At 44.7% G+C, this 27,926-nt stretch overlaps 1 protein-coding gene across 2 annotated transcripts in view; it reads right to left on the bottom strand.

Annotated features, from left to right (window-relative positions):
- Positions 1 to 293: 293 nt before the first annotated feature.
- PAOX (polyamine oxidase) overlaps positions 294 to 27,926 on the bottom strand; it is a 283,185-nt gene continuing 255,552 nt past the window's right edge. For both annotated transcript variants that reach the window (XM_069240820.1, XM_069240821.1), the window contains exon 8: positions 294 to 1,025. In XM_069240820.1, the coding sequence (XP_069096921.1) occupies positions 876 to 1,025 (150 nt within the window). In that variant the 3' untranslated portion in view covers positions 294 to 875. The remainder of the gene's footprint in view (positions 1,026 to 27,926) is intronic.

Here is a 27,926-nt window from a genome sequence, read left to right as displayed (position 1 = left end):
TTGGGGAAATACAAGCTTTTGATGATTTTTCCAATGTTTTTGTTACTCTGGGCATGAAAACAAAACATTCCAGTAAAATATAGGTCAAACAGTAATCCTAAATCCGCTTACTTCACAGTCGTTTTGTCTGCCCCTCCAATACTCTCTACACTCTGGTTTTACCCTCACCCCTACCCCAAACAACCCCTCTAAATGATGAGGTCCCCCCATCACTCACTCATCAAGTCAATGTTAGCTCACTTGAGCCACACTTTCCGCAGAGATTTGGAATCCACAGGGGCTGAACACAAAAGCCAGGGAGACGCAAAAGTCATTTTATTAGCTGGAGATGGACAGGACGATCATACAAAGACTGATGTATACACAAGTAAGTGCGCTAATTGGACGGACACGCTGGCCTTGGAGATCGAGAGAAGGCGAAGGCTTCTTTCTCTACGACTTCACTGCATTTCCGAGTGGTCTGTCAATTGAATAATTCGGCTTGCCACTAATGAACTAAACGAAACACTAAATGTTAAATGAAATTGACCATGGTCACTACAACTCAAGACAAACAGTGGTTTGGACGAACGACGGTGGCAAGTAAACTTGCTACCTAAAAGGTGTGCCCCCTACCGTGCAATGCTTTGAGCCTCTGGTAGCACTCCAGGACCACGGCCAGCCACATTTTTTAATAGAACTTTAGTATGTACCACTATAGAGAGCTTTGATTTAGTTTAACGTTCCATTCAGTAGTTGGCGCTATAATTAATTCTGGGAGTGCAGGCCTGGTTGAGTAGTTCTGGATCATGGCTCAGCTCCAGTACTGTCCTTAAGTTTCCGTCTATGCTCAGGCCTGGAGACCCTCGCCGCCTCCTGCCTCACCTCCTTTCCTTTTAGAGCTTTGGTTTACTGCGCTGAGGTTCCGACAAAGTATAGAAGTGGATGAGGCGTTCTGCCTCTCTCCAGCCAGACTCCAGTGCTCCATGGGTAGTAGAATAAAATGTTCTGTGGGTGGCTTCACCTGCAAACAGAACCTGCAGAGGCTACGAGCAAAAAATAAAACACAAAACAAACAAACAAATTAATATACGTTGTGTATGGAAGAACAAGTAGTTGATATCTCGAGAATAATAAATACACTTAGCTTAAATGCTTACCATAAAACACAATTCAAGCAAAATGCGATAATTTATACAAAGCTGACATTGGGTACAAGATTGTGCTAGTACTTTAATGTGGCGTTAATACTCGTGTAGAGATATTTCATGGGCGGAAGGGGTACATTTTGTACACAGAAAACAATAGACATGACAGCTTCAAATGGTAAAAACGTAAACGATGGAGGAGATAAAATGTAAATGCAAAGTTAATAAGCACTGACAAAAACAATCGGTCTCGCCTACACGATGATGATGGCAGAGAATACATAGAATCTTATGTAAGCAAAATGTGTGATGGCCAACTTACAATAATTAGAATGTAAAGGCAAACGTAGAACATAAAAATATACTCTCACTGCCTGTTGACTACATCACGCCGCTGAGCTCTAAAGAGGGCAGAATATGTCTCTGATTGCTGAGCATTCTTGAGAGAGACCTGTCTTCAGCACGCAGTCTTGTTTTTACTAAGAATCACTTTAGATACCAAGTTGAGATTTTCCAGATCTTGAAAACCAAAAACGGGGACATTTCCCTAACACAGTAGAAGGACTGCAAACTCTCATCAACCTGGCGCAGAATGGCTTAAAACAGCGCTGACCAACATGGCATTTTGTGACACCTGCCGGCACAGATGCAAACATTGGAAATCTGATTACTCTTGAGCAGTGGTATCCCCAATGAAAATACACACATTTCACGTTCTGTTTTACAGTGATTCTTTGGTTTAAAAAATATTTGTGACACAGCATCGGCCTGAGCTTTCAGCACAGTGTAAAGCAATGACTCAGCACAAAGCGATTTCTTGTTGAAATGAAACCGAGGCCTTGCATTTCCTGCTTGCAAAGTTTCCAAGGTTGGGGTATTTCAGTGCTCTGTCAGAATGTTTGAATTGAAAAAAAAAATGGAGGTCGATTGGATTAAATTCAAATAATCAAATAGAGCACTAAAGTATCCCAACCTTGAAAACTTTGCAGGCACGAAGTACATGTCCACAATTTCAACAAGAAACTGCTTTATGCTGTTTCATTACGTTTCCATTGTGCTGAAAGCTCAGGCAATCTACAGACAAACTTCTTAGAGCAAAATCACATCTTAGACCCATCACAGAATGGTTTTAGACCTTCCTACAGTAATGAATCCACTCTTATGACAGTAATGGAGACCACGCGCAATGCTGCACATAACAGTAGCTCTCAGACACCGATTCTTTTAGATTTAAGCACCACTTTTGATGTGGTCTCCCGTATGGTGCTGCTTCAGTGACTTCATGAAAAAGGGGTGCATGGCAAAGCCTTGACATAGTTTGCTTCTTTCCAAGTGTTATCTCCCCCACCCCTTTGCCTCATTGCAAGGAGCGCTGATACATGGCGTTTCTTGGGGTTCGGCTCTAAGCCCTACCCTTTTCAATAAACTCGTCAGACCATTAGTTGATGTGGTAAAGCCTTTTCGAATCTCATTGGTTTCCTATGCTGATGATACCTACTTATATTTCTATCGGCTAGTCTGACAGAAGGCATAGTTAACTGTCAAAAATGTTTGACTGCTGTCACCAGGATACACAATAACTGTTCCAAGTTGAATGACAACAAAACTGAGATCCTCTTGTTGGGTAAGCACACCCATCTTTGGCGTGCTCATTGGTGGCCAGAGGTGTTGGGACTCCCTAATAAATCTGCAGTAAAAAACCTTGGCGTGTGGTTTGAAGACGCACTCTCTTTCGCAACCAAGTCAGCACACTAGCTAGCACATGCTTTGGGACCTTCAGAACCCTAAAACCCATTGTCGGATTATTTACTCAACAAGTCAACCAACTGATAAAACAGACCCTTAACATTTCGCGCCTGGACTACTGTAACAGTCTTTATTTTGGCGACAAAAGATCTGTTATAAATCAGTTACAGATTGCCCAGAATGCATCTGCCAGATTACTTTTCTCTTTCTCCCCAAACTTTGCTCTGTCTCACGGCTCCTCTCTAAACTCCACTGTTGTCCACTGAGAAACATATGCAATTCAAATCCCTGTGCATTTCCCACAATAATCTTAACAAGCCAGCACCCCCCGCCCCCCGCCTAGTTTGGCTGCCTTGATGCAACTGTATATGCCTACCAGAGCTTTGAGCTCGGAAGACTTTCATCTGGCCCTTGTACCTCGCATTACAAAAAGTCTGAATGGGAGGATGCTCTTTCGAGGTCTGGCCTTATGAAATACTCTGCCAGTTCAGTTCAGAAAGACTGAAAATCATTTGAGCTTCCGAAAGCAGACCTGTCTGTTTTCAATTTAGGCTTCTATCTGGCTTCGAGTGTGGTGCTTTGGCTCGTGCCATGATGTTACTGTCATACTAGTAATTAGTGCTGGAAAGCCTCGCTTCGAGGCTATTATGCGCTTTAGAAATCACCATAACAAAACATAATAAACAAACCAAACATAATGTAACCCAACTAAACAAAACAGTGTCTTTACAGGTAGCTTCAGTGCCATGATGGGTATGGGCTGGTTAGTGTATGTGGATGCTATTTACAGCAGTGAGAAACCGCTGATGTGCGGTATCAAGTGCTATTTAATAGAACAAGTTATTTTTACTGGATTATCTGACAGCATGTGGGCCATAGCGGAAGCCTGTGTGAGGTGATGGACTGTCTACACCTCATTGCTGCATTTCCTAAATCACTGTAAAGGGCTATAAAAAACATTTTTTCTTTATTATTATTATTGAGCCTCTAGACAAGGTGTGGGCAGTAAGAGGTACATTGTGATGTTCTGTAATTTTACAGCACGTCGAGAACAAAGCAGCGCACTGAATGTGCTATATAAAAAAATATATTATTAATGCTGAGGAGTCTGGTGTGTGGGACGTGTGGGTAGTGAGAGAAGGCGGGGATGATGTGTTGTGCTATTATTTACAGGACTTAGAGACCACAGAGGTGTTTTGAAGCGCTATATAAGACGGGTTGTTTTGGGCTCTCCTGCGCGGACAGGGAGATTAGGCTTCGCTGTGAGTTCACGTTTCCTGCTGTGCTGTTTTGAAGTGCAGTTGCTGCCTCTTGAGTCCGTGCTAACGTTGCACATGGGGCCCTGGGCGCAGTGAGGTACCTCTGCGGAGAAAGCGAGCTTCTCTGGAGCCAAGAGCAGCTCTGAAAGGGCAGCAGGGAGATGAAGATTGTGCGGGTCAATTAGGGGAAATGAGTGTCCACGTGCAACAAAGTTGACTGTTGGTGGGGGTGCAGTGCTGAGGACAGAGGGCCAATGTGGTGCAGGAACGTGGCAGATAAAGTGCAGATAACCATTTACTTCTAGTGTTAACCGATAATGTAAACTATTATTTAAAGGCTGCCTTGCATGGGGGCAATTTCAAAAGGTGTTTTTACTGCACATGTTTAGGTTTTGAATATGCCAGAAAACCTTTGATTAATGATGTTTAGTTCATGTAGAATTAGCACGGGGAAGCTCTCTGAGGGGCTGCAAGAACACAATAAAAGGGCTACGGGGGAGCAGCAGGTAGAGGGAGTGGAAGGAAGAACAGCACCTAAATCACGCTGGGAGCTACGGACGGGCACGGATTAAGTTGAATAAATCTGTGCTTGGTCGCTGCTCTACCAGAACCAACAAAAGTGACGTTTCAGCTAAATCTGCAAATTAAGACGGCTGAAAAGAAGAGTGACACCGAAGCAGACAAATATTAAGCAATACGCAGGCCGGAAGCCTTTTCATAAACAAGTGTTTCGCAAGCGAAAAGCATCTGCTAGTGCATGCTCTCACTGGCTCAACCTTAAAAATAGTAGTCTTTACATGGTTTTTTTACTCAAACGAGCTGATGATCATAAAGCACAGTAAGCAACTGAACCCATATCCTGCTACATTATAAAAAAAAAATTAAAGCAATTGCCTCAATAGTGAACAAAAATACATCTTAGTAACACATATCTATAAAGAAGTTTCAGCTCTAAGTGAAAATCGAAAACTATTCAAATGAAATATCTAAATGCAAACAAAGCCTGCTTAGTCTGAAGTGCAAACAGATGGAACAAGCACCATAGCAAAAACTCTACGTCCTACTAAATTAATAATTTGATAAGCATCCTGCTGCCTTTGCAGTACACCACTCATATCGAAACTTTATAGGATTTTATCATTTCTACAAAATGAAATAAAACAAACATTGGCAAAGCCAACAAGGCCTCGCTTTTAAGACTATTGGCTCTGCCATTGCTTTTTGTTGCTGCTCTACAGCATTGGCATTGCCGACTATGGCAATGATTTGAAGCCATGCTGTACAGCAGTGTTCTGCTGTGCAGCACGGCTAAAAGTGATGCACCCAGCGCCTATGCAAGAGCTATTGGCTTGTTCAAATATGTTTTGGGCATTTTGTACACCAATGATGCTGATGTTCAGCAAGGCTAAAGGTTAGGGGGGTAACGGAGAGTGGAGTGTCGAAAACTGGAGTAGAGTTGAGTGTTATGGAGTGGTGTAGAGTTGGGTTGCACGGAGTGACATCAAGTGGTATGGAGTGTCTTGAGGGAGTTGAGTGTCAGAGTGGTGCAGAGCTGAATGGCGTAGAGTGTCAGAGCTGGGTGGCATAGAGGATGATGCACAGTATGGAGTAGATTGTTGTAGAGTGGAGGAGAGTAGAGCAGATTGTCAGAGTTCAGTAGTGTAAAAGAGTGGAATAGGACAGAGTGGAGTACCGCATGGTAGAATAGAGTGGAGTAAAGTGGCATGGAGTAGCATAGAGGGAGCACGTAGAGCATCGTAAAGTGGAGAAGTGTTGTAGAGTGGCAAAGTGGAGTAGAGTGTAGTGTAGTGTCCTAGAGTGGAGTAAGTGTTCTAGAGTGAAGTGGCGCAAAATGCAGTAGTGCACAGTAGAATTGCATAGTGTATTGGTTTTGAGTAAAGTAGTGTAGAGTAGAATAGAGAAGAGTGGTGCAGAGTACACTGCAGTGGCGTAGAATAGATTGTTTCACAGTAGGGTGAAGTGGCATAGGTTTGAGTGTTTCTGGGTGGAGAGGAGTGGTGCAGGGTAGAGTGCAGAGTTGTAGAGTGGTGTAGAGTGCAGTGGCATGGAGTTTAGTGATGCAGAATAGATTAGAGTGGCATGAAGTGATGCAGAGAGCACTGGCATAGAATGCAGCAGCGTGGTGTAGAGGTGAGTGGTATAGAGTGAAGTGGCGGAGAGTAGAGTGGTGTAGAAAACAGTGGCATAGAGTACAGTGGTGAAGAGCAGAATAGAGTGAAGTAGAGTGCAGTGACAGGGCACACCGGTGCAGAGTGGCATAGCGTGCAGTGGTGTAGCATGCCCTCATGCGAAGTAAAGTGCTGTTTACTTTAGTGGCAGAGAGTGCAGTCTTGCACAGTAGAGTTCCATAGAATTCAGTGGTGTAGAGTGGTGCAGAGAGCAGTAGCATAGCATACAGTGGCGCAGAGAGCAGTGGGGCATATTAGAGTGGCATAGGGTGCAGTGACAGAGCACAATGGTGTAGAGTGGCATAACATGCAGTGGAGTAGAGTGCAGTGGTGCAAATTAGATTGGCATTGAGTTCTGTAGCAGAGTACAATTTTGTAGAGTAGAGTCAGAGTGCAGTGGTGTAGAGTTGTGCATACAGCAGTCGTGCAAACTAGAAGAGTGGCTACTGTGCAGTGGCGCAGAGTGTTGTGGAGTATAGTGGCTTAGAGTGCAGTGGTGCAGAGTGGTTGGTGTAGAGTGCATTGGTTTTGAGTAAAGTGGTATTGAGTGCACAGACGTAGACAGCAGTGGATTAGAGCAAAGTGGCATAGAGTACAGTGGCGTAGCACAGAGTGCAGTGGCGGAGAGCAGAGTGGGATAGAGTAGACTGTTTCAGTGTGGGGTGGAGTGGTGCACAGTAGAGTACAGTGGTGCTGGGTAGAATGCAGTGGCATAGAATAGTGTGTAGAGTGGTGCCAAATAGAGTGGTTCAGAATGTAGTGGTGTAGAATGTACTGCACAGAATGGCGTAGAGTACTGTGGCATAGAATAGACTATTTCAGAGTAGAGTGAAGTGGCACAGAGTGGAGTGATGCCGGGTAGAGTGGAGTGGTGCAGGGTAGAGTGGCAAGTAGAGTGGCCTAGACAGTGGTGTAGAGGGCAGTGGCGAAGAGTACACTGGTGCACTGTATAGTGGAGTAGAGTGCACTAGCATAGAGTAAAGTGGTGTGTAGTAGAGAGACAGAGTGCAGTGTCATACAGTAAATTAGAGTGGCATAGAGTGTAGTGGCAGAGTGCATTGGTGTAGAGTGCAATAAAGTGGTGCAGAGCAGAGTGGCATAGAGTTCACTGGCAGAGAGTGTAGTGTTTTAGAGTAAAGTGGTGCACAGTAAAATTTGTGTAGGGTGCAGTGGCATAGAACGGTGTAGAGTAAAGTGATGCAGGGTGAAATAGTGTAGCGTATATTGTCGGAGAGTGCAGTGGTGTAGTGTTGAGTATAGTGGCGTACAGTGCAGCGGTGCAGAGTAGATTGGTGTAGAGTACAGTGGCATAGAGTGTATTGGTTTTGAGTAAAGTGGTGTGGTGTAGAGTGCAGTTGTGTTGACTGCAGTAGCAGAGAGTGCAGTTGTATGGTATAGAATAGAGTGCTGTGGAGTGGCGCAGGGTTTACTGGAGTGGTGCAGAGTGGAGAGGCATAGAGTGGAATGGCACATACTGGAGTAGAATGCAGTGGAAGACAGTACATTGTTTCAGAGTAGCATGCAGTGGCGTGAAGTGCAGTGTCAAAGTGCAGAGTCAGAGAGTGCAGTAGGCTAGAGTAAATTAGATTGGCTTACAGTGGATTGCCGTAGACTGGAGCGATACAGAATACAGTGACAGAGTGTAGTACCGTACAGGGCACTGTGGTGTAGAGTGCAGTGTTTCAGAGCAGACTGTCGTAGAATGCAGTGATGTATAGTACAGTGTCATAAAGTGCATTGTCGTGGAGTGCAGTGGCAGAGTGGTGTAGAGCAGTGGCATACAGTAAGTGGTGCAGATTAGAATAGAGTTGCAAGGAGTGCAGTGATGTAGAGTACCGTGATTTAAAGTGTCGCAGAAAAGAGTATAGTGACAGAGTAGTGGTGCAGAGCAGACTGACAGAGGGATTTGGTGTTGTGTAAAGTGGTATTGAGTGCACTGACAGAGTGCAGTGATGCACAGCAGGGTGGAGTGGCGCAGAGTGGAGGGATGGAAGTGCAGTGCCGTAGAGTAGATTGTTTCAGACTAAAGTGGAGTGGTGCATGGTAAAGTGGGGGACAGTGGATTGGCATAGTAAGCACTGGTGTGGAGTACTACAGAATAGAGTGCATTGGTGTAGAGTGCAATGGCATAGAAAGCAGAGTAGAGTAGCGTGGAGTGGTGTTAAGGGCAGGGGCAAAGAATGCAGTAGTGTAGAGTGGTGTGGTGTGGTGAAGAGTGCACTGGCAGAGTGGTGTGGTGTGGTGGAGAGGCATAGAGTGAAGTAGAGAGGAGTGGTACAGAACAGTGTGTGGTGTGAAGTGGCATAGTGTGGAATGATGCAGAGTAGAGTGCAGAGGGGTGGAGGGGATTATGCATGGTGTGGTAGTGTACTGCCATTAAAGACAACACATCTTGAACTGAAATGACCATTGCATTTGCACAGACATACAGTTTTCCTGATAAAATTATACAGCACACAAATGATAAAGTGTGGAAATGTCATCACCTAGAGTACTGATTTGTTTTGATCGTATTAAAATATTTGTTTTTACCACACTTCATAATTAACAAAAAATGTGCTTCTTTGAGCTTTTCTAATTCTGATAAATTCTGAAATATCTGCACAGTTCATTTACAGACATTTAAATGTTGTGTGCTAGAAAAATAATGTCATACAGCCTTCCTCAAGCATACCCCCAAATAGGCAGCATGATTGTCACATAAATCCTCATGCCAAGCTCCTTGGAAGACAGAGCCTGACATTTGACCTCTGTCTTTGAATGCACAGCAAACGTGACAAAATAAGAACAAGATTTAACAGCCTGGTTACAGAAATTCAATTCTGGTGTAAGAATACAGTAAACCAGATTTGGCCAATGGAAGGGACAAGCTCAAGCTGGACAACCTAAAACACACAGAGCCACCAAACAGAAAGCACGCAGATGTGAATTACAAACCAAAAAGCCAACGGTAAGCAATGGGCGGATAGCATTCCCAGGAAAGCTTTAAGAATGTCCACAAGGTGTTGTTAGCAAATCAGACAGCTCTGCTGTCTGGAAGGAGCATTCCCAGGAAAGCTTAAAGAATGTCCACAAGGTGTTAGCAAACCAGACAGCTGTGCTGTCTGGAAGGATTCGACCTAAAAAAGAGCATTAGCCATGGCCGCGTCATAGCACTTTTAAAAATTAGTTTTAGCCACACTGTAAAGCATCCGCACTGCTGGACAGCATGGTTACAAAACATTGCTAAAGCCAATAGCTCTAACAGGTGAGACCTATTGGCTTTGCCAATGCTTTTTAAAAAAATTAAAAAAAGACACAGTAGGCCACCAAGTGACAGTGTTTGCACGCTACCTGCAGACTTACCCTAATAAAAATAACAGCTGTACAGTGCGCCATCACCTAATGTAATTAATCTGTTCTTATCCTAGGTAGGTAGACACATTCTGCAGTATGGACAAAACAGTGCCTGCAGGCTGGTTCAGAGTGAACACAAACTAAATGAAGTGCTATGCAGGTCACGAGTCTGAATCGAGGCAAACCCTTTTTTCCTTTTCCAGAGTCATTGAGGGCCTTTAAATTGGGTATTTACAGTGCTTAGAAAGGCGTGTATAGGTATTATTAAAGCACTCATAGTTGAAAATGCCACTGCTGTAAAGAGCTCTGCTGAGTCCGGCTGGTTATAGCAAGTAGCTTGATAAGACAAATAGATTCTGTGCTGTTCCACATGCAAACAGGGATTGCAGCCTTTCATGGGCGGTGAGCTCTGATCATAGTAGAAGTGAATCTTTTCGAGGAGGAAAAGCTGCTTCTGTTTCATCGCATTTAATAAAGTGCTACCATAACATCCGAAGCCCCGGCTTCAAGCTCGCAACTAGTCCCACCAGACGTGCCATACTACCATCATCTAGTCGCAAGCTTGAATTGAGGCTTCGGCTGTTTGAATTCTGCGTATTTAAGGAGAAACAAGATGTGGATGGTATCCTGCCACCCCATTTGAAACATTGCTTATATGGCAGTCGTGGACAGTAGGGTAATCACCTGGCATCGAGGCAAATTCTGGACAGGACTGTAAAAAATTCAGGACAAAGGGTCAAAATTCAGGAGAAAGGGTCAAAATTCAAGAACAAATGTCAGTTTTACAGACACACCCAAGAGAGGCCATACCCCATTTCGTTATCAGAGCATTTATTTACTTTTTTTTTTACATAACACTATTTATTCACAGTATTATTTTTGTGATTGCCTCGTGGTATGCTACATTCATGTGTCACATTAGGACCTTGTTCAGTAGTAAATTAATGCCCTTCAGCACTGTATCAAGGACATCACCCCTACCCAAATCTACCTAATCCTTTTTGGACAGAAAGCAACAGCAACATTTGGATTTGTTTCTAAACATTTTAAAACCCATGGCAACAGTTTGGGAAACATTAAGGTAAGTAACCTTATGCTAGTTTAAACAGGTTCAACAAAAACATCTGGCTCATCTTAACCTCCAGTGGACTTTCAACCTAAAACAAAAAAAAAATTAATAAAAGAGCAGAAGGTGTGGGCGACAGTCTCACACCTAATGTCAGGATGTGAGGTACCGAGATCTGTTCTGTAGTCTCACAGAACTGGGGGTACGTCCGGGACACTACATTTATCTTAGAACTGGGAGCCGTACTACCAGTCAAAGATAATAAAAGAGGAGGATGAAATAGAGATCAAATGGAAGATCCAGGGCAACTGATTCAAAGGGTTGTTGCTACGAACTGGATAAATAAGGAAGAGAAGAACAAGGTGGGACGATTCCTAAAGTCAGACAAGATGAGTTCACTAAGACTATCGGAAGGTATTGCGTACCTGGGGAATTGTCTCTGCAGACAGGAGAGAAACAGAAGAGGCACTGTCAAATAGTTGAACAAGCAGCACCAACTCACCCTGGCAAACTCTTCTGAAGCATTGGTCCGAAGGGTGAAGGGTGAGCAGAGGGCAGACCCCTTGCAAGGTTGTGCAAGGCAATTGCCTGCTCTGCCCATGTCTTAAAATGGTTCTGCAATTGAGCAAAAGCCAAACCAGTGATCTGGGTTATCCCTAAGTGTCAGTACACATACTCTTCAAAATATTTGGTACACATACTCTTCAAAATATTTGGTATGTAAATTGCACAAACAAACTGTAAGAACATGAGAAGGATTTTGAAATGTAACTGGTGTCTAACATATGATACTGTTTTCCCCATTATATAAAATTAGACCTCAGATTGAACTGAAAACCAGTTACCTTTCGATACCTATTGATTAATACCATTTCCCCACTGATTTGTAGGATGGAAATCTCAGCAGAGCGTCATGGTCCCTCCGAGCCCAGTTTGCTTTTTTGTCTTCTCTTCTGCCTTCTGTAGTGGGCAAAGTGGCATTAGTGAAGATGGTGTGCTACCCCGATGATAGTATTATTTTGCAAAACCTTCCCCTGCTCGTCCTTCATTCCTTCTTCAGACACGCCACACATCTGATTTGGTCGCTGGGGTGCCGTCGGGTAGCTCTTTCCACTCTAAAGCTACCCGTGACTGCAGGTGGATTAGGCCTGCTGGACTTAGAACATTATTTAGCTGCACAGATCCAATGGGTGGCTTGCTGGCTGTCTGCTGACACCCTGCATGAGATGGGGGTTTACCTGTAAAGACTTTTAAAGAGGGCTTACTGCACTGCTCGTTGTTCCCTATTGACCATTCTATGGCACACCATCCGGGATTATCACGCACAGCTTTCTCTTGCCTTGCTAGAACCTATAAACTCACTGACACAAAGAAACCCTATGTTCCTGCACTACCTTTGCTAGGCCTTACCAATCGAACAACTCCATCAGTGGCATGCTGCAGGTGTCTTAAAATTGGGTGAACTGTTTCTGGACGTCGAGGTAATAAATTTCCAAACCCTTTTGGCAGACTGCCATCTACACCCCGGTCAACTCGTTACTTACAACTACCTTAAACAATAATTAAATGATATTAAATGACCTATTTCACTTCTGCCACCTAGCACTAACCCTACACCAGGTGTGCCAGAAGCTCTACACCACAGGGAATGGCGGCAAACAGATAAGATGGGTGTACAGATCTTTCCTGCAACCTGCAAATGTCATACTACCTGGGTGATTGATGTGGCCAAATTTCTACAAGATACAGACTGGACTAATATACTGGACTTTCCCCACAAAGTATCCCACGGCTGTCACTTTTAAGTACATTCATAGAGCTTCTTTGGGAATACATTATGCCCGTTGTTTGCCACTGGCATTGTGGTTTGTAACTCACATTTTGTTGCTTTCAATTTGCTGGTTTGATTTGTTTTAAGCTATGCAGCTTGAGTTTGTGCCTTTCCCTTGTCCAAACCTTATTCACAGTATCTTTCCGAGTGCTCCCTTTCTGTAAGCAGGCCTGTAAATCTTGTTCTTATCTCATCACATTTACTGTTCATTCAAAGAACAAGGTAAAATATCAGGCTCTTTCTTCGGTGGGAACTTAGGCCCTCATTTTAACCCTGGCGGTCGGCCATGGTTAAAGTGGCGGAAGTACCGCCAACAGGCTGGCGGTACTTCCAGCCATATCATGACCGTGGCGGGAATGCCACGGTCATACTGCCGGGACCGGAGGTATAACGCCATGGCGGTCCAGGCGGTCGCAATCCGCCAGGGCAGCGCTGCAAGCAGCACTGCCCTGGGGATTTCGACTCCCACTACCGCCAGCCTGTCCGTGGCGGTAAACACCGCCATGGAAAGGCTGGCGGTGAGGGATCTTGGGGGGCCACTGCACTGCCCATGCACTTAGCATGGGCAGTGCAGGGGCCCCCAGGCACAGCCCCATCGCGATTTGCACTGTCTGTTTGGCACAGTGGAAAGCGCAACGGGTGTTGCTGCACCCGCCGCACCGCCACATTGCCGCCGGCTCCATTAGGATGTCCAAATGCGGCTGGCAGATTCCTGGACGCATAGGCGGCCGACTGCCGGTCCAATATTGGCAGTTGGCTTCGGCCGACCGCCAATGTTGAAATGAGGGCCTTAGTGTTTACTTTTATTTCTCTGACTTCAAAGTGAGAGGATTCATGAGACAATCTTGATGGATACTGGGGGTAGAAAATAGTTTTTTTTGTATCACATGACAGCATTTAAATAAACTGTGCAAGGATTTCGGAATATATCAGAATTAGGAGTACAAATGAAGCACATTTTTGTTAATTATGAACTGTGCTGAAAACAAATAACTTTATATGATTTAAAAAATCTGTACATTAGGTGATGCATTCACCCATCATCGTCTGTGCACTGTATAATTTTATCTGAAAAACTGTCTGTCTGTGCAAATGTAATGGTCATTTCAATAAAAAATGTGTTACCACCATACCATGCATACTTCACTCTACTCTGCACCACTCCACACCACTGCACTCTTCTCCACTTTGAACCACTCCACTCTATGCTACTTCACACTATGCCTCTGTACTCTACTCTGTACCACTCTACTCTAGGCCAATGCACTTTTCGTCTCTCTACACCATTGTTTTCTGTGCCTCTGCACGCTATGCGCCAGTCTAGGCAAAACCAGTCTACTCCACACAACTCCACTCTGCAACACAGCACTCTATGTCAATACACTCTATGCTAGTGCACTTTACTCCAACACTCAAGTCTATGCCCTTGCAGTCTACATTAATACACTGTACGTCACTCTCTACTCTGCACCACTGCACTCTATGCCACGGCACTCTACACCACTTTACTTTATGCCATTACACTCTATACAACTCCACTCTACGCCACTTCACTCTACTGTGAAACAATCTACTTTATGCCACTGCACTCTACCATGCACATCTCCACTCTATGCCACTGCACTCTACTTTTAAACAATCTACACCACTGCACTCTACGCCACTGTGCCACACTGCACTCTACTTAAATACACTCTACACAAGTGCACTCTAAATAACTGCACTATATGCGACTGCACTCTACTGTGCACCACTGTATTCTATGCCACTGCTCTCTATGCCACTCTGCTCCACTATACACCACTGCACTCTGACACTACTCTGCAACACTGCAGTCACCACCACTATACTCTACACCACTGTGCTTTATACTACTGCATTATGCATCAATACAAGCTACACCACTCTACTCTGCGTAACTCCACTCTACGCCACTGCACTTTACAGCACTATAATCTGCTCTGCACTGCACTGCACCACTCTACTCCACTGCACTCTCTGCCACTCAAGTCTACTCTGCCCTCGAGGCCACTGCCCCACACTGCTCTACTGCACTCTCTGCCACTCTACCGTACACCACTCTATTCCACTGCACTCTATGCCACTCTACTCTAAACCACTGCATTCTGCTCTGTACTACTGTAATCTATGCCACTGCTCTCTATGCCACTCTACAACACTGCACTGACACTACTCTGCAACACTGCACTCTCTGCCACTGTACTCTAAACCACTCTATGTACTATTGCATTCTACACCAATACACTATACCACTGCACTCTATGCCACTCTACTCTGCATCACTCCACACTACTCTACTCTGTACTGCACCACTCTACACCACTCTTCACCACTGCCCTCTATGCCACTCCAGTCTGCTCTGCACTCTATGCCACTGCACCACTCTAACCCACTGCACTCCCTGCCACTCTATTGTATGCCACTCCATGCCACTGCACTCTACACCAATGCACTTTAAACAACTGCACTTTACCCCACTGCACTCTACTCAGCACCACTGTACTCTACGCCACTGCTCCTGTGCCACTACTCCACTGCACTGACACTACAACATTGCTCTCTGCCACTGTTCCCTACACCACTCTACTCCTGCATTCTACACCATTGCACTCTATGCCACTTTACTCTGCATCACTCCATTCTACAGCACTATACTCTACTCTGCACTCCACCACTCTACGCTATTCTACTCTGCACGACTCCACACCAATGCATTCTATGCCACTCAAGTCTATGCTGCACTCTACGCTACTGCACTCTACGCCACTCTAGTCTGCACCACTCCGCTCTGAACCCCTACACTCTACTGTGCACCACTCTAATCTATGCCGCCGCATCCTATGACACTACATTGTACGCCGCCAAATTCTATGGCGCTGCATTCAATGCCACTTCACTCTACACCATTATATTCTGCAACACTCTACACCAGTGCATTCTACGTCAGTCAACTCCACTGCATACCACCCCACTATATGCCCCTTTACACAACTCTACAGTATGCCGCTCCTAAACACGACGATCCACTTCACAACACTCTACTCAACTCCTTGTCATTGCACTCTGCAACACTTCGCAACACTCTCCTTTATGCCACTAACATTTAGTCATGCTGAACAGCAGTCACTCTGGTGTATAAAATGGCTAAAACACATTGGCAAAGCCAATAACTCTTGCGTACACAAGACCCATTGGCTTTGCCAATGTTTGCTAGTACTATGAGGTACTGAGGTCCCTGAAAGAACTGTGAATGTTTAAGTCCTTATTTTGAACATGCATTACACACATCATAATAAAGGCTGCTACAAAATGCGCAAATACATTTAGGGTAAATAAAAAAAAGTCCTTCTAAAATATAAATGTCAATAATGCACAGATTATACCTTGTGCTAACATTTTTTATAACAGTCCATTAAAACCACACACTCCACAGCTCACCTTCGAACTCCCTCATAGTACCTCTCTAAAAGAAAATATCTTTGCCATCAGAAAGCTTCAAGTGACTCCTTTGATTAAAGTCAATATATGTTTCCAAGCCCCTTTGCATTTGCAGATTCACCAGTTGCGCAAATTTGCATTTCTTTAGGGAAGAAGACATCCTGGCAAAAAGGTTTGTTTCTTATCTGTCTGCCTCTCCCTCCCTCCCTCAGAGCACACAAGACTCCCTGCCTTTTAATCCCTCTACGGAAACTGATCTGTTCTAATTACATTTTGTCCTTTAGGTGAAATGCTAAAATTACAGACAATTGCTGTCCGTTAATCCTTTCATCAAGGACAACAGACGGAAGGGCTAAATTATGGGAAGTTCGTGAAAACTACAGATGGTCAGCCATCCTATCGGACAGTATGTTCTTCCACTTTCGATATCTAGAGGAGTGATTTTCAAGAACTAACTAACCCATTGGACTTGAACATCTCAAATTAAAAGATTGGCAATCGACAAGGCAAAGGTCTGGACGTGGTTTTCCTGAAGAATGCGTTGGTTTGCCAAAACGCGTGTAAAGAATATACGCCACAACAATTGCACATTAGGATGTCATACTTTGAAAGAATACAAAATGCTGAAATAATAAAGGAAAATTGTACCGTTTAAAAGGGAATGATGTTTTAAATTATTATTCAACGATTTGTGATAAAGAATATAAGCCCCAACAACTGCCCATTAGGATGTCATACTTTGAAATAATATAGAATGCTAAGATCATATAAAGGAAAATTGAAACGAAGAAGGCTGACTGGGGATGGAAGAGAGTATGATGGTAAGATGGCATGTCTGGTGAGAAAGTTTGGGTTTATAGTATGGTTTTAAATGTTAGAGAATTGCACAAAAAGCAACCATGAAACATTGTTGTCATGAGAATATTTAAGAAACGGATTGCACTGTTCATTTTAATAAAGATATGAATGTTAAGTTTATTCTCTAGCCATAAATGTCACGTGAACTGACAAGGGAATAAGTTCGGTTGTCAGGGTTTCTGTTACAATATTCATATTGTCCCTGCCCTAGGAAAATATATTGGTAGCAGGAGGTCCTCTTTTTCTGCAATGAGGTTTATAATATGCCAACATTAGTAAATGTCTGCCCTGCATCTGTAACAAACATATATTGTCACAGAATCCTATGTTCTGCCTGAAGCGCTCTAATGACCATTTGGCTAGGTCCGAACTGTGCGACCATCTCTAGTACAAGAACATTAATATTTATTAAAAAAAAGCATGCAATGTACATGTTAGCATCACAATCCTCCCATGAAGTGCCTCATAATTAGTATGAAGGGGCACCTGTTTTTGGGTAAAGCAACACTTTAATTTTCATTCCGTTTCATCTTGTGGTATCTACCCAGCTGATGCCACTGGGTGCCATGGACATCAGTCTGCCAGTGCTTGCTTTTTAGGTCGAAACCTACCAGGCAGCATAGCGGTCTGTTTGCTAAGGACATCTTGAGGACTTTCAGAAAGTTGACCAAGAAATGCATTCAGCTCACGGATTACCATTAGCTTTGTGGTTTGTATCTCACACTTTCTGGCTTTTCATTTGCTGGCTTTATTTCCTTTAGGCTCTTCGGGTCCTTCTAGTTGCCTAAACTGTGTTTATGGTATTCTTCCACGAACTCGCTTTCTGTTAACAGGCCTTCAAACCTTGTTTTTTCGTCACATTTGCTGTGCATTCATATACAGAGGTCAAATGTAAGGCACTGTCTTCCCAGGGCGCTTGTTTACTTTTCTTCCCTCTGACTTAGTGAGAGGATTTATTTGGCAATCTTGCTGGATACTGGTGACAGGAAAGAGTTTTTTTTCCTAGCACACAACAATATTTAAATGAACTTTGTAAGTATTCAGAATATATCAGAATTAGGAACACACAAATGAAGTATTTTTTTTTGTTATTTCTGAAGTGTGCTGGAAACAAATACTGTAATATGATCAAAACAAATCCTTAAACTAGGTGATGCAATGCCCACATGTTTACACCACTCTGCGCCACTGCACTCTATGAAACTCAAATATACTCTGCACTCTATGACACTCAACTCTACTCTGTGCCACTGCCGTCTGCACTCAATGCCACTCTACCCCAATCTATTCTGCTCTACTATGCACCACTCTAATCTACGCCATTGCATTCTACAGCGCCGCATTTTACGCCGCTGATTTCAATGTCACTGCACTCAAAGCCACTGTACTCTACGTCACTATACTCTGCAATACTCTACGCCGATGCCACTGTACTCTATGCCACTCCAGTGTATGCATTCTATGCAACTCACAACACTCTGCCATTTCATGCTACAACACTCTACTCCACTGTCATTCCACTCTATGCACTCCATGCCACTCTACTCTATCCCACTAACTTTTAACCATGCTTAGCAGCAGCTGCATTGGTGGACAACATGGCTAAAACACATTGGCAAAGGAAATAGCTCTAGCATAGGCTCGCCCTATTGGCTTTGCCAAAGCCTGTTTATGTCCCAGTCCAGCTAGACCAGAGGTTCGGAGCATAAGGTCAATCCACTGAAGCAGTTGGTACCCAACTCCATATTTTATGCCCCCCTCAACCCCACAAACAGATTTAAGAGGAAGGACCACTACAGAGCTTGTGAAAAAATATTCAAACCAATCTAGTAGGATAACTCAGCCTGCTGAACGCACATTGCAGAGATCTGAGTGACATTTGCAGGAAGGATAAGTTACTTACCTGTAAATCCTAGTTCTCTTCCAGGGGTATCCTCAAAGTCATAAACTTTGAATAGTATGAAATATACACGAAAAATATAACATTTTTAGTAGACAATTTTCATACCAGATTAATATATACATGTGCACAACAGCAATGCAGACTATATTAATAAACAGGCTAAAATGCTTTATTTCTATGGAGGTTTTTTTTTTTTTTTTAAACACTCCCTTTTATAATTATAAGAAGAAACTTTCCAAAGCCCCATAGCTGGGCCCAGGAAAAGAAGCAGTAGCAACAAGTGAAAAAAGAGAAAAAACTACATTGAAAACAATGGAGCATTATTAGCCAATAGGCTGCATGCAGGTTAATACAGCAGAACCACAAAAGTTGGCACCGTGCCTTTAAGCCCCTGAGCACCTCCAGTATCCCACCATGCCTCAGGGGTGAAGGAGAGGTGACAGTTGGTTCAGTTAGGTCAATACTTTTTTACGGTGACAACGCATCCAACAGATTAGAGAGATGGTCTGTCCTGCACTTCTAGGAAACTTGCGTCCGGGGAAGAGGGTGGGTTGTTTATGACTTGGATGAGGATACCCCTGGAAGAGAACTAGGATTTACAGGTAAGTATCTTATCCTTCTTTTCCAGGGGATCCTCATCAATAGTCATAAACATTGAATAGATTAGCAAGCCCATCCCTTATCTCTGCGGACTGTCTAATAGAAGTGTAGGAAAAAGACATACACTATGCAAACAAATTTCTCAGAGACGCTTGCCCAACCTGAGCGTCTGCTCTGGCATCGGAGTCCAAACAGTAATGCCTAGTAAATGTATGTACAGATTTCCATGTAGCAGCCTTACAGATTTCAGAGATTGGAACATTATTAAGGAGGGCCGCAGTAGCCGCTTTTCCTCATGTCAAATGAGCCTTAGGCCTAGCCAATAACTGCATGTTAGCCAATTGATATGCAGTAACAATACATGAAACTATCCATCTAGATATGGTTCGATTTGAAGCTGCATCGCCTGTTCTCATATGACCGTAATTTACAAACAGGTGGTGAGATCGTCTAATCAATTTAGTCTTATCCAGGTAACATTTTGGCACTCTTCCAGGGAGTGCAAAGCTTTCTCCGCCGGAGTATACGGATTGGGGAAAAAAGTTGGTAGTGAAATAGTCTGATTAATGTGAAAATCCAACACCACCTTCGGTAAGAATGATGGATGAGTTCTTAGAACCACTCTATTTCCATGTAAAACCGTGTACGGTTCCTTAGAGGACAAAGCCTGAATCTCACTGACCCTCCTCGCCGAATAGCTACGAGAAAAGCTGTCTTCCACGTAAGGTGTTGTAAAGAAGCTTTGTGGATAGGCTCGAAAGGAGGGCCCATGAGTCTAGATAATACTATGTTCAGTTCCCATGGATGCGAGTGTTTTCGAATGGGTGGAAAAACCTTCTTCAAAACTCCTAAGAAATCCTTGACTACTGGCATTGTAAAGAAGGATTCCTGAGAAGGTGACTTACGATAGGCTGTAATGGCAGATAAATGTACCTTAATAGATGACACTTGCAGACCTGATTTCGCCAGATGGCGCAGGTAAAGACAATATGACCTCCTCCTGAGCCAGAATGGGATTCTGACCCTGCTGACGACACCATATGTAGAATCTCTTCCACTTGAACGCGTAAGAGCGCCGCGTGGAAGGCCTTCTGGCCTCCTTTAAGATGTTCATGCATTCCTGCGAGAGCCCTAGATGCCCATACTGTAGGAATTCAGGAGCCATGCCGTCAAGCTCAGAGAGGGAAGGTTGGGGTGAAGTATCTTGCCTCCTAGCCTGCAAAGGAGATCCGGTCTGCACAGCAGTCTCTTGTTCGATTGTTCTGACAGGTTGAGGAGATCCGTGTACCAGAACTGACAAGGCCATTGCGGGGCTATAAGAATCATTCTGGTGTTGGATCTGTCGAGCTTGTTTATCACTGCTGGTATCCGGGGAATCAGTGGAAAAGCGTTTCCTCGAGACCCCGGACGGTAGAATCTGGACGCGAAGTCTGGGCATTTTTTGTTTACCTCATTTGCAAACAGGTGAATTGCTGTAAGACATTCCCCTCGCTATGAGCCAATGTCAAATGGCTTGAGACTCCAGAGACAGTGGCCGGGATCTCGTCCCTCCTTGCTTGTTCATATAATACATTGTTGTCGTATTGTCAGTCTGCACCAGGAGAGACTTTCCCCGCATCGATGGAGCAAACGTTTTGAGAGCCAGATGGACCGCTCTGAGCTCCAGCAGGTTGATATGGTATGACTTCTCTTGCTGGACCACAAGCCCAGAGCTTGAAGGGAACCCAGATGAGCTACCCAGCCCTGAAGCGATGCATCCGTTACCAGAGTGTCGGACGGGATTGGGTGATAAAACGGAACTCCTACTGAAAGGTGATGTCTGCGCATCCACCATTGTAATGAGTGCCGCGCTCCTACCGGAAGAAGCATTCTGTCCTCCCAGTGGCCTGTGTGGTGATTCCAGTTTTCCTCTAGAGTCTCTTGAAGAGGTCTCATATGCAATCTGGCGTTCGGGACAATGAAAATGCAAGAGGCCATGGAGCCCAACAGAGATGTCACCTGACGGGCCGTAGGCGCTGGGGAACCCAGAAGGTCTTGACACTTCCTCCTTATTGATAAGTCGTTCCTCCGAAGTATACACTCTTTCGAGCTCTGTATTCAGTATCGCGACCAGGTAGTGGAGGGTTTGTGTTGGGATGAGGGTGGACTTTTGGAAGTTGACTTGCAGACCTAGAGATTGGAAAACACTGAGCACAATGTCTAGATGCTTTTTCGCTTGTTCCGGAGAGGAGGCTTTCAGTAGCCAGTCGTCTAGGTATGGATAAATGAAGATTTTCTGCTTCCTTAAATGCGCCGCTATTGTTGCTACACACTTGGAGAATGCGCGAGGGGCAGATTTTAGGCCGAAAGGAAGCACCTTGAGCTGATAGTGTTGGGAGGCTATCACAAATCGTAGAAATTTCCGATGCTTGGGAATGATCGGGATATGAAAATACGCATCCTGCAGATCCATGGAGCACATCCAGTCTCCTCGATGCAGTTGAGGGAAAATCTGGTAAAGAGCCAGCATCCTAAACTTTTGCTTCCTTATGTATTTGTTCAGCAGCCTCAAGTCTAGAATCGGTCTGAAGACTCCTTCCCGACCCCTCTTTGCTACTAGAAAATAGCAGGAGTATACCCCCTTTCCTCTTTGTGCGGCTGGCACCTTTTCTATCGTTTTTTTCCTGTAACAGAGTGCGAACCTCTTTGCGTAATAAACTCATGTAAGCAGGTCTCGATTTGGTTGGTGGCAAATGAGGTGGAGGTTGTCGGAAAAGAAGAGAATATCCACTCTCTACAATGTTCAGCACCCATTTGTCTTTTGTTATGCCATGCCACTCGTGAATGAACGCTGTGATACTTCCTCTAACCGGAGTGGTGTACGGTATTAAGGGAAGCAAATCCTCATTGTTTTGGGGGGCTTTGGGGTAGACTGCTGAGGTCTGCTTGATCCTCGGTCTCTTGTGGCTTTGCAAGACTGGAAGAGGGGACACCCTTGTTTCTGTTGTGGTCTCTGGGACCAATGAGGGGTTTGAACCCTCTGTTGGAACGGGCGCCTGTCGTAAGGCCTGTATCTTTGCCTGAAGTCTTTCCTCCTCTCGAGGCCCACTGCCCTCATGGTGTCGACCTCCGCATTCATACGTGCCATCTCATCATCCGTGTGGGTTCCAAATAGCGAGTTTCCATTAAACAGAAGATTCATGATACGCTGTTGCGCTTCCTGCTTTAATCCTGTGAGCCTCAGCCAGGAAGATCTTCTTGCACAAACCCCATGCGCGTAACCATGTGCTGCCAAGTCTGCACCATCTGCTGCCGCACTGATGATCTGATTGGACACCAGACTTCCCTCCTGAAAATCCTGCCTGTCCTCTCTATGCAGCATCTGCAAACCTGCTCAGCGAGTCCCAGAGTGACCGATCATATCTGCCTAGGAGTGTGGAGGCGCTGGAGACCATCACCGATTCCGCCGTGCCACACATCTTCCTCCCCAGAGAGTCCAGATGTCTACTCTCCTTGTCCGGTGGAACCGTAGAGGATGACACCACTGAATGCGTCTGACGGGCTGCGGCCAATATGACTGAGTCTGGTGGTGGATCAGCCCTGAGAAACGAAGGATCTTGATCAGGGGCCTTGTATTTCTTTAAGATCCTAGCGGGAGCTGAACGGAGGTTTGCTGGAGTTAAAAAAAAGTCTCCATGGTTGGTTGGAGAAGACCAGGCACAAGCGGTAACAATTTCTTTGAAACCGCCCTGTGTTGCAGGGTTTCAAAGATTACAGACGAGGAGGTTGAAGGTTCCAGGACCTCAATATTCAGCTTTTGTGCTCCCCTGAGAAGCACCTCGTTGAAAGTTGCGATGTCGTCCACCGGGGAAAGTAACTGGTGGAGAATCCGTCGTAGTCGGGGAGTACCCTCTTACTGAAGACCTTGACGATGTGGACCAAGAAGGAGACCTTCTGTGACGGCGCAATCTTGATCTTCTCTGTGAGCGTGACCTGCTCCTAGATCTTGTTGCAGTGCGCCGAGGCCTAGTGGCAGACTGGTGAGACGTAGAACGAGCCCGTTCTGTATGCACCGTTGGCGATCGTGTCCTCGGGAGAGAAACCGATGGTGAATACATTCGCGAGTATTGAGAGTCTGGAGAAACAGGTGTTTTGTTAAGACTCTCCAACCACCTTGGCGATAGGTTTATGGGCGAGATGTGCCAAGACGATGCGGCTCTTGACCGCCTAGACGATCCACTCCTTATGGAGACCACTGCACTCGTTGAAGTGATGTTCTTGTCAGCCCGTGGTTGCTGATGCTCCTCAACTTGCGAGATAGGCAGCACCTGTCTCGACGTCGAAAGGTGTACCGACGTAGAAGGAAGTACCATGGACTGCGCAGATCTCGACGTCTAGCGCCTCAAAGGTGACCAGTGGTCCCTTGAATGTGATCGGCTCGACGTCGTATGCTTTGCCGTCAAGTGATGGGCCGCCGATGACGGAAGTCTCTGCTCTCGCCGTTGAGGCGATCGACGTCGTCTTCTGTGCCGTCGAGGGATGTGAGGCCTTCGATGGCGTACGAGCACGGCGGTGCTGGTTCGACGTCGATCGGTGGGTTGCCGTCGACGGAGATCTGCCCTTATGGTGGCTATGCACTTTCGACGTCGTATCCATTGACGTCGGTCGGGTTGCCATTGACCGCGATCTGTGACGATGCGACGGTGGCAGCGAGGACGTCGATGGGGAACAGACAGGCACCTTCTTACCAGCTGACGTCGATCTAGCCTGTCTCTCCTGAGAATGGCTTGTTGACTGCCTGGGAAGTGAAGAGGACGACGTTTTTTGCCTCTCATGAAGACCATGAAGCCTGATTTTCTCTGTCTTTAAGAGTCCTTTTTGACATGTTCTTGCTGTGTCTGCATGTGTCAGGGCAGTGGCTCTGAGGCAAACACACAACACAGAGAGAGTGTGGATCAGACTGGGCCGCCTTCTTCCCACAGGAAGGGCACTTCACAAAAAGAGAAGGCATTTTCCAGTCAGGAAAAAATCCCCTCACTCAGACAAAGGTGAAAAACGTCGAGTGAAGGTAGAAAAACACTGTTTTTGAATATTTTTCTGTGAAAAACTCAGAAACATTGAGCGCTCAATACTCCAGGTTCCTCTCAGAAGAAGCCGGAAAAAAGAACTGACCTAACTGTGAACCAACTGTCACCTCTCCTTCACCCCTAAGGCATGGTGGGATACTGGAGGTGCTCAGGGTCTTAAAGGCACGGTGCCAAATATTTGGCTAATAATGCTCCATTGTTTTCAGTGTAGTTTTTTCTCTTTTTTCATATATGTGTTGTTACTGCTGCTTTTCCTAGGCCCAGCTATGGGGTTTTGGAAAGTTTCTTCTTATAATTATAAAAGGGAGTGTTTTTAAAACAAAAAACAAAACAAAAAAAACTCAGTAGAAATAAAGCATTTTAGCCTGTTTATTAATATAGTCTTCATTGGTGTTGTGCACATGTATACATAAATCTGGTATGAAAATTGTCTACTAAAAAATGTTATATTTTTCGTGTAAATTTCATACTTATATGTGTGTGTTTTTTATATATGCTCCGGGACCCCCGCACGAGGGCGGGAATATTCAATGTTTATGACTATTGATGAGGATCCCCTGGAAGAGAAATAGGCTTCCTCGAGGGCTCTGTCTTTCACCACAAGAAGTCAATGAAATAATGACTAATGAGACTGTTACACCTATTACACAAATATTACACAAGAGAGAATTAAACTCTGGCTGGGTCCAAACTGAGGTGGTATGGTGTGCAAAGTAACAATGGATTGGGATGCAGCCCAAGTAATTACCATTGGCTGAGCTCAATTCAAGCACCCCATTCAAGCACCCCCATCCATTACCTTGTTGTTTTTACAACCAATGGAGCCTATCGGCCGCATCTGACAAGTGAGGTGGACCAAAGAATGATAGTGGAGGGGTCGACTGGCCAACATGGAAGTGAATAACTGACTTTTGGTAAGGAGGTCATCTGAGTCTGGAGCACCAATTTGTTTGAAAGAAACACTGTAGGGTGAGTTGCATAGCCTGTGCCCTCATGTGATGAGCTGATGTAATTGCAATGAGGAAGGTAGTCCGCATAGCCAGGAGAGGCAGCTAAAACCTATTCATAGGCTTGAATAGCATGCCCATGAAGAATGTCAAAACCAAGTTAAATTCCCACTGTGGCATCACAAACAGCTTTGGAGGCAAAGTGTGTCAAACCTCTCATAAATCTCATGGCAACAGGTCACATGAAGAAAGATGTTTGGTCCGTCAAATGTGGAAAAGCCGAAAGGGAAGATAAATAACCTTTTGCAGTGCCCATTTAAATTCCTTACTGTGATAAAAGCAAAATAAACAAAAGGATGGTCATCACCTTTGCCTCAGGTAAGGTAAGGTGCTGTGAAAGATTTTTTTCTGATGTGCAATTTTGGGTAAATATTATTTGTGTGCATTGGTAATTTTAATGATGCATATGACCATAACAGATGAAGTAATGATTTCCATTGAAAACAATATGATTTGATTTAGAAGTGTGATGAAAAATGTGTCATTTGTTATGTCACATTTCTGCGTGCGACACCATTATTTTTAAAATGGATGCAGCTTTTGGTGTTTGCTCCAGCTCATTCCCCCTCCCAATCAGTTACCCTCTGCAAGTCTTCTCTCCCTACAGTTTCTGCAGAACACGGAAAGCGATTATGTAAATGGACAGTGGTGTTAGAAAGCATGTATTGTGAATGAAACTTTCCATTGTGTACCCGATGTATCATTTTGATGGATTCAGACTGCTACTTCCGATGAAGGGGTAAAGAAGAAAATATTTCTATGAGCCTGCTATTGAGAAAATGTTTCATATTGCATTGTGTTGTGCATCTCGGAGTGCAGTTGCTGAGGAAGCAAGCAGAAGATTTTTTACCTGAAGACATGGGTTAGTATTAAGAACCTTTCAGGTTTACAAAATTGTGTCCGATTTGCCAATGTGACATACCCATGCCGAGTTTGCAGTTTTATTAAATAATATGCATAACTGTGAAGTAAACCCCTGGTTTAGAAGGATTGGGGGAAGACCTTCCCTATTCCTCCTGAAATTGTGTTTGATTATGTTGAAATTTTTCTCACTTAGGATGCTGTCAGTGCTCTTTACGAGTTTGACACTTAGAATTTACAGAGTTTTTTTTTTAATTCAGCTATAATCAATTTTTTCTGTATTCTGTATCTTAACCTTTACAACAATATATGCAAATTTCTGTGATGCTCCTTTTGACAAATCAGTATTAAGCCTTTTAAATTCATTTAAATCTCAAACTCAGTTCTTGAGTTGACCCAAATTCTATTTAGGATTCTGCTATACTAAATTCTATTGACGGGGAGGGTAGACTCTTGCTGTTAGATCAATGAGAAGACTTGTGAGGCTGAGCTGCACAAGGTAAATTTTGGGGTTCAATAAAACTGGGGTTTAGAAGACTATTGGTTTTCAGATCCCACAGGATCAGTATCCCAGGAACACCACCAGGTTATACATTTGTACCAGCACCCCGTATAAATGTATTTCATGGATCACTTAGCAGCGAGGATGATATTCATTGCCTCAGGTGGCAAATCGAACCTAGTCACTTGCAGCCTCTCAATCTCCATGTATGAAGGTGTAGACTGCAGATATTCAGGTAGAGGACCCTGCCCTCTTGTTTAGACAGGGGGTCTTTGTACAGTGGTAGCCGGGTCTGGGGACAAATACTCCAGTTACTACACTCACCTGGCCCAATCTGGGGCCACCAGGATGACTTGTGTCTGGTTTATGATCCTCTGAAGAACTCAGACCAGGAAAGCTAGTAGTGGGAAGGAGTAGAGGGGGGTCCTATTCCAGTCGAGGGTTCTTGCCAAAACCACAATATTCTTTCTTGACATTGGTGAAAAGATCTTGCCAGGATTCTCTCCCCCACGCCCCACCCCACCACTGAGTGGTGGAAGGACATCCTGCACCACCTCAGGATGTAGATACCACTCGTGATCTGGCAGATGTTTGTCCAGTTCATCCGTTCTGGAATTCAGATAAGTTGCCAGGTTGTTAGCAGCCAGAAAGATGCTCTGGCACTCCAACCGCGTTGAGAGCAGCAAAGCCTCCTGACGCAGGAGTCCACTCAACCCTGTTTGTTGCCTTTGGGGTTGAAGGAAGATTTTCTGGTGCTAGATTAATGGCCTGCAGCTCTAGAAAACTGAAGTTGAGCCAGTCCTCCGCTGGAGCCCAGAGACCCTCGGATCTCCACCTCAGCCAGGGAGCCTCCCAAACTCAGACAACTCTAGGTGGAGGAGGCAGAGTAGTCTGTTGCAAGACCAATTGTGGTCAATCTTCCACCACTGCAGCCATCCCCTCAGACATCTGGATGGTGTGAGAAAGGCGACAATGATGCTGAGCAACTGGGACTCTGGGCTCTACTGCACAGCTTACATGTGTCACCTGGTGTAGGTGGCAATGAGGAAGCACATGGCAGAGGCCAAGAATCAAAACCACCCTTACCTGGATCCAGGATGGAGTGCGAAACATCAG

The sequence above is a fragment of the Pleurodeles waltl genome, chromosome 6, assembly GCF_031143425.1.
Source record: "Pleurodeles waltl isolate 20211129_DDA chromosome 6, aPleWal1.hap1.20221129, whole genome shotgun sequence".
Lineage (NCBI taxonomy): Eukaryota > Metazoa > Chordata > Amphibia > Caudata > Salamandridae > Pleurodeles > Pleurodeles waltl.
The sequence above is the reverse complement of the archived record's forward strand: the minus strand, read 5'-3'. Positions and strand labels throughout refer to the sequence as shown.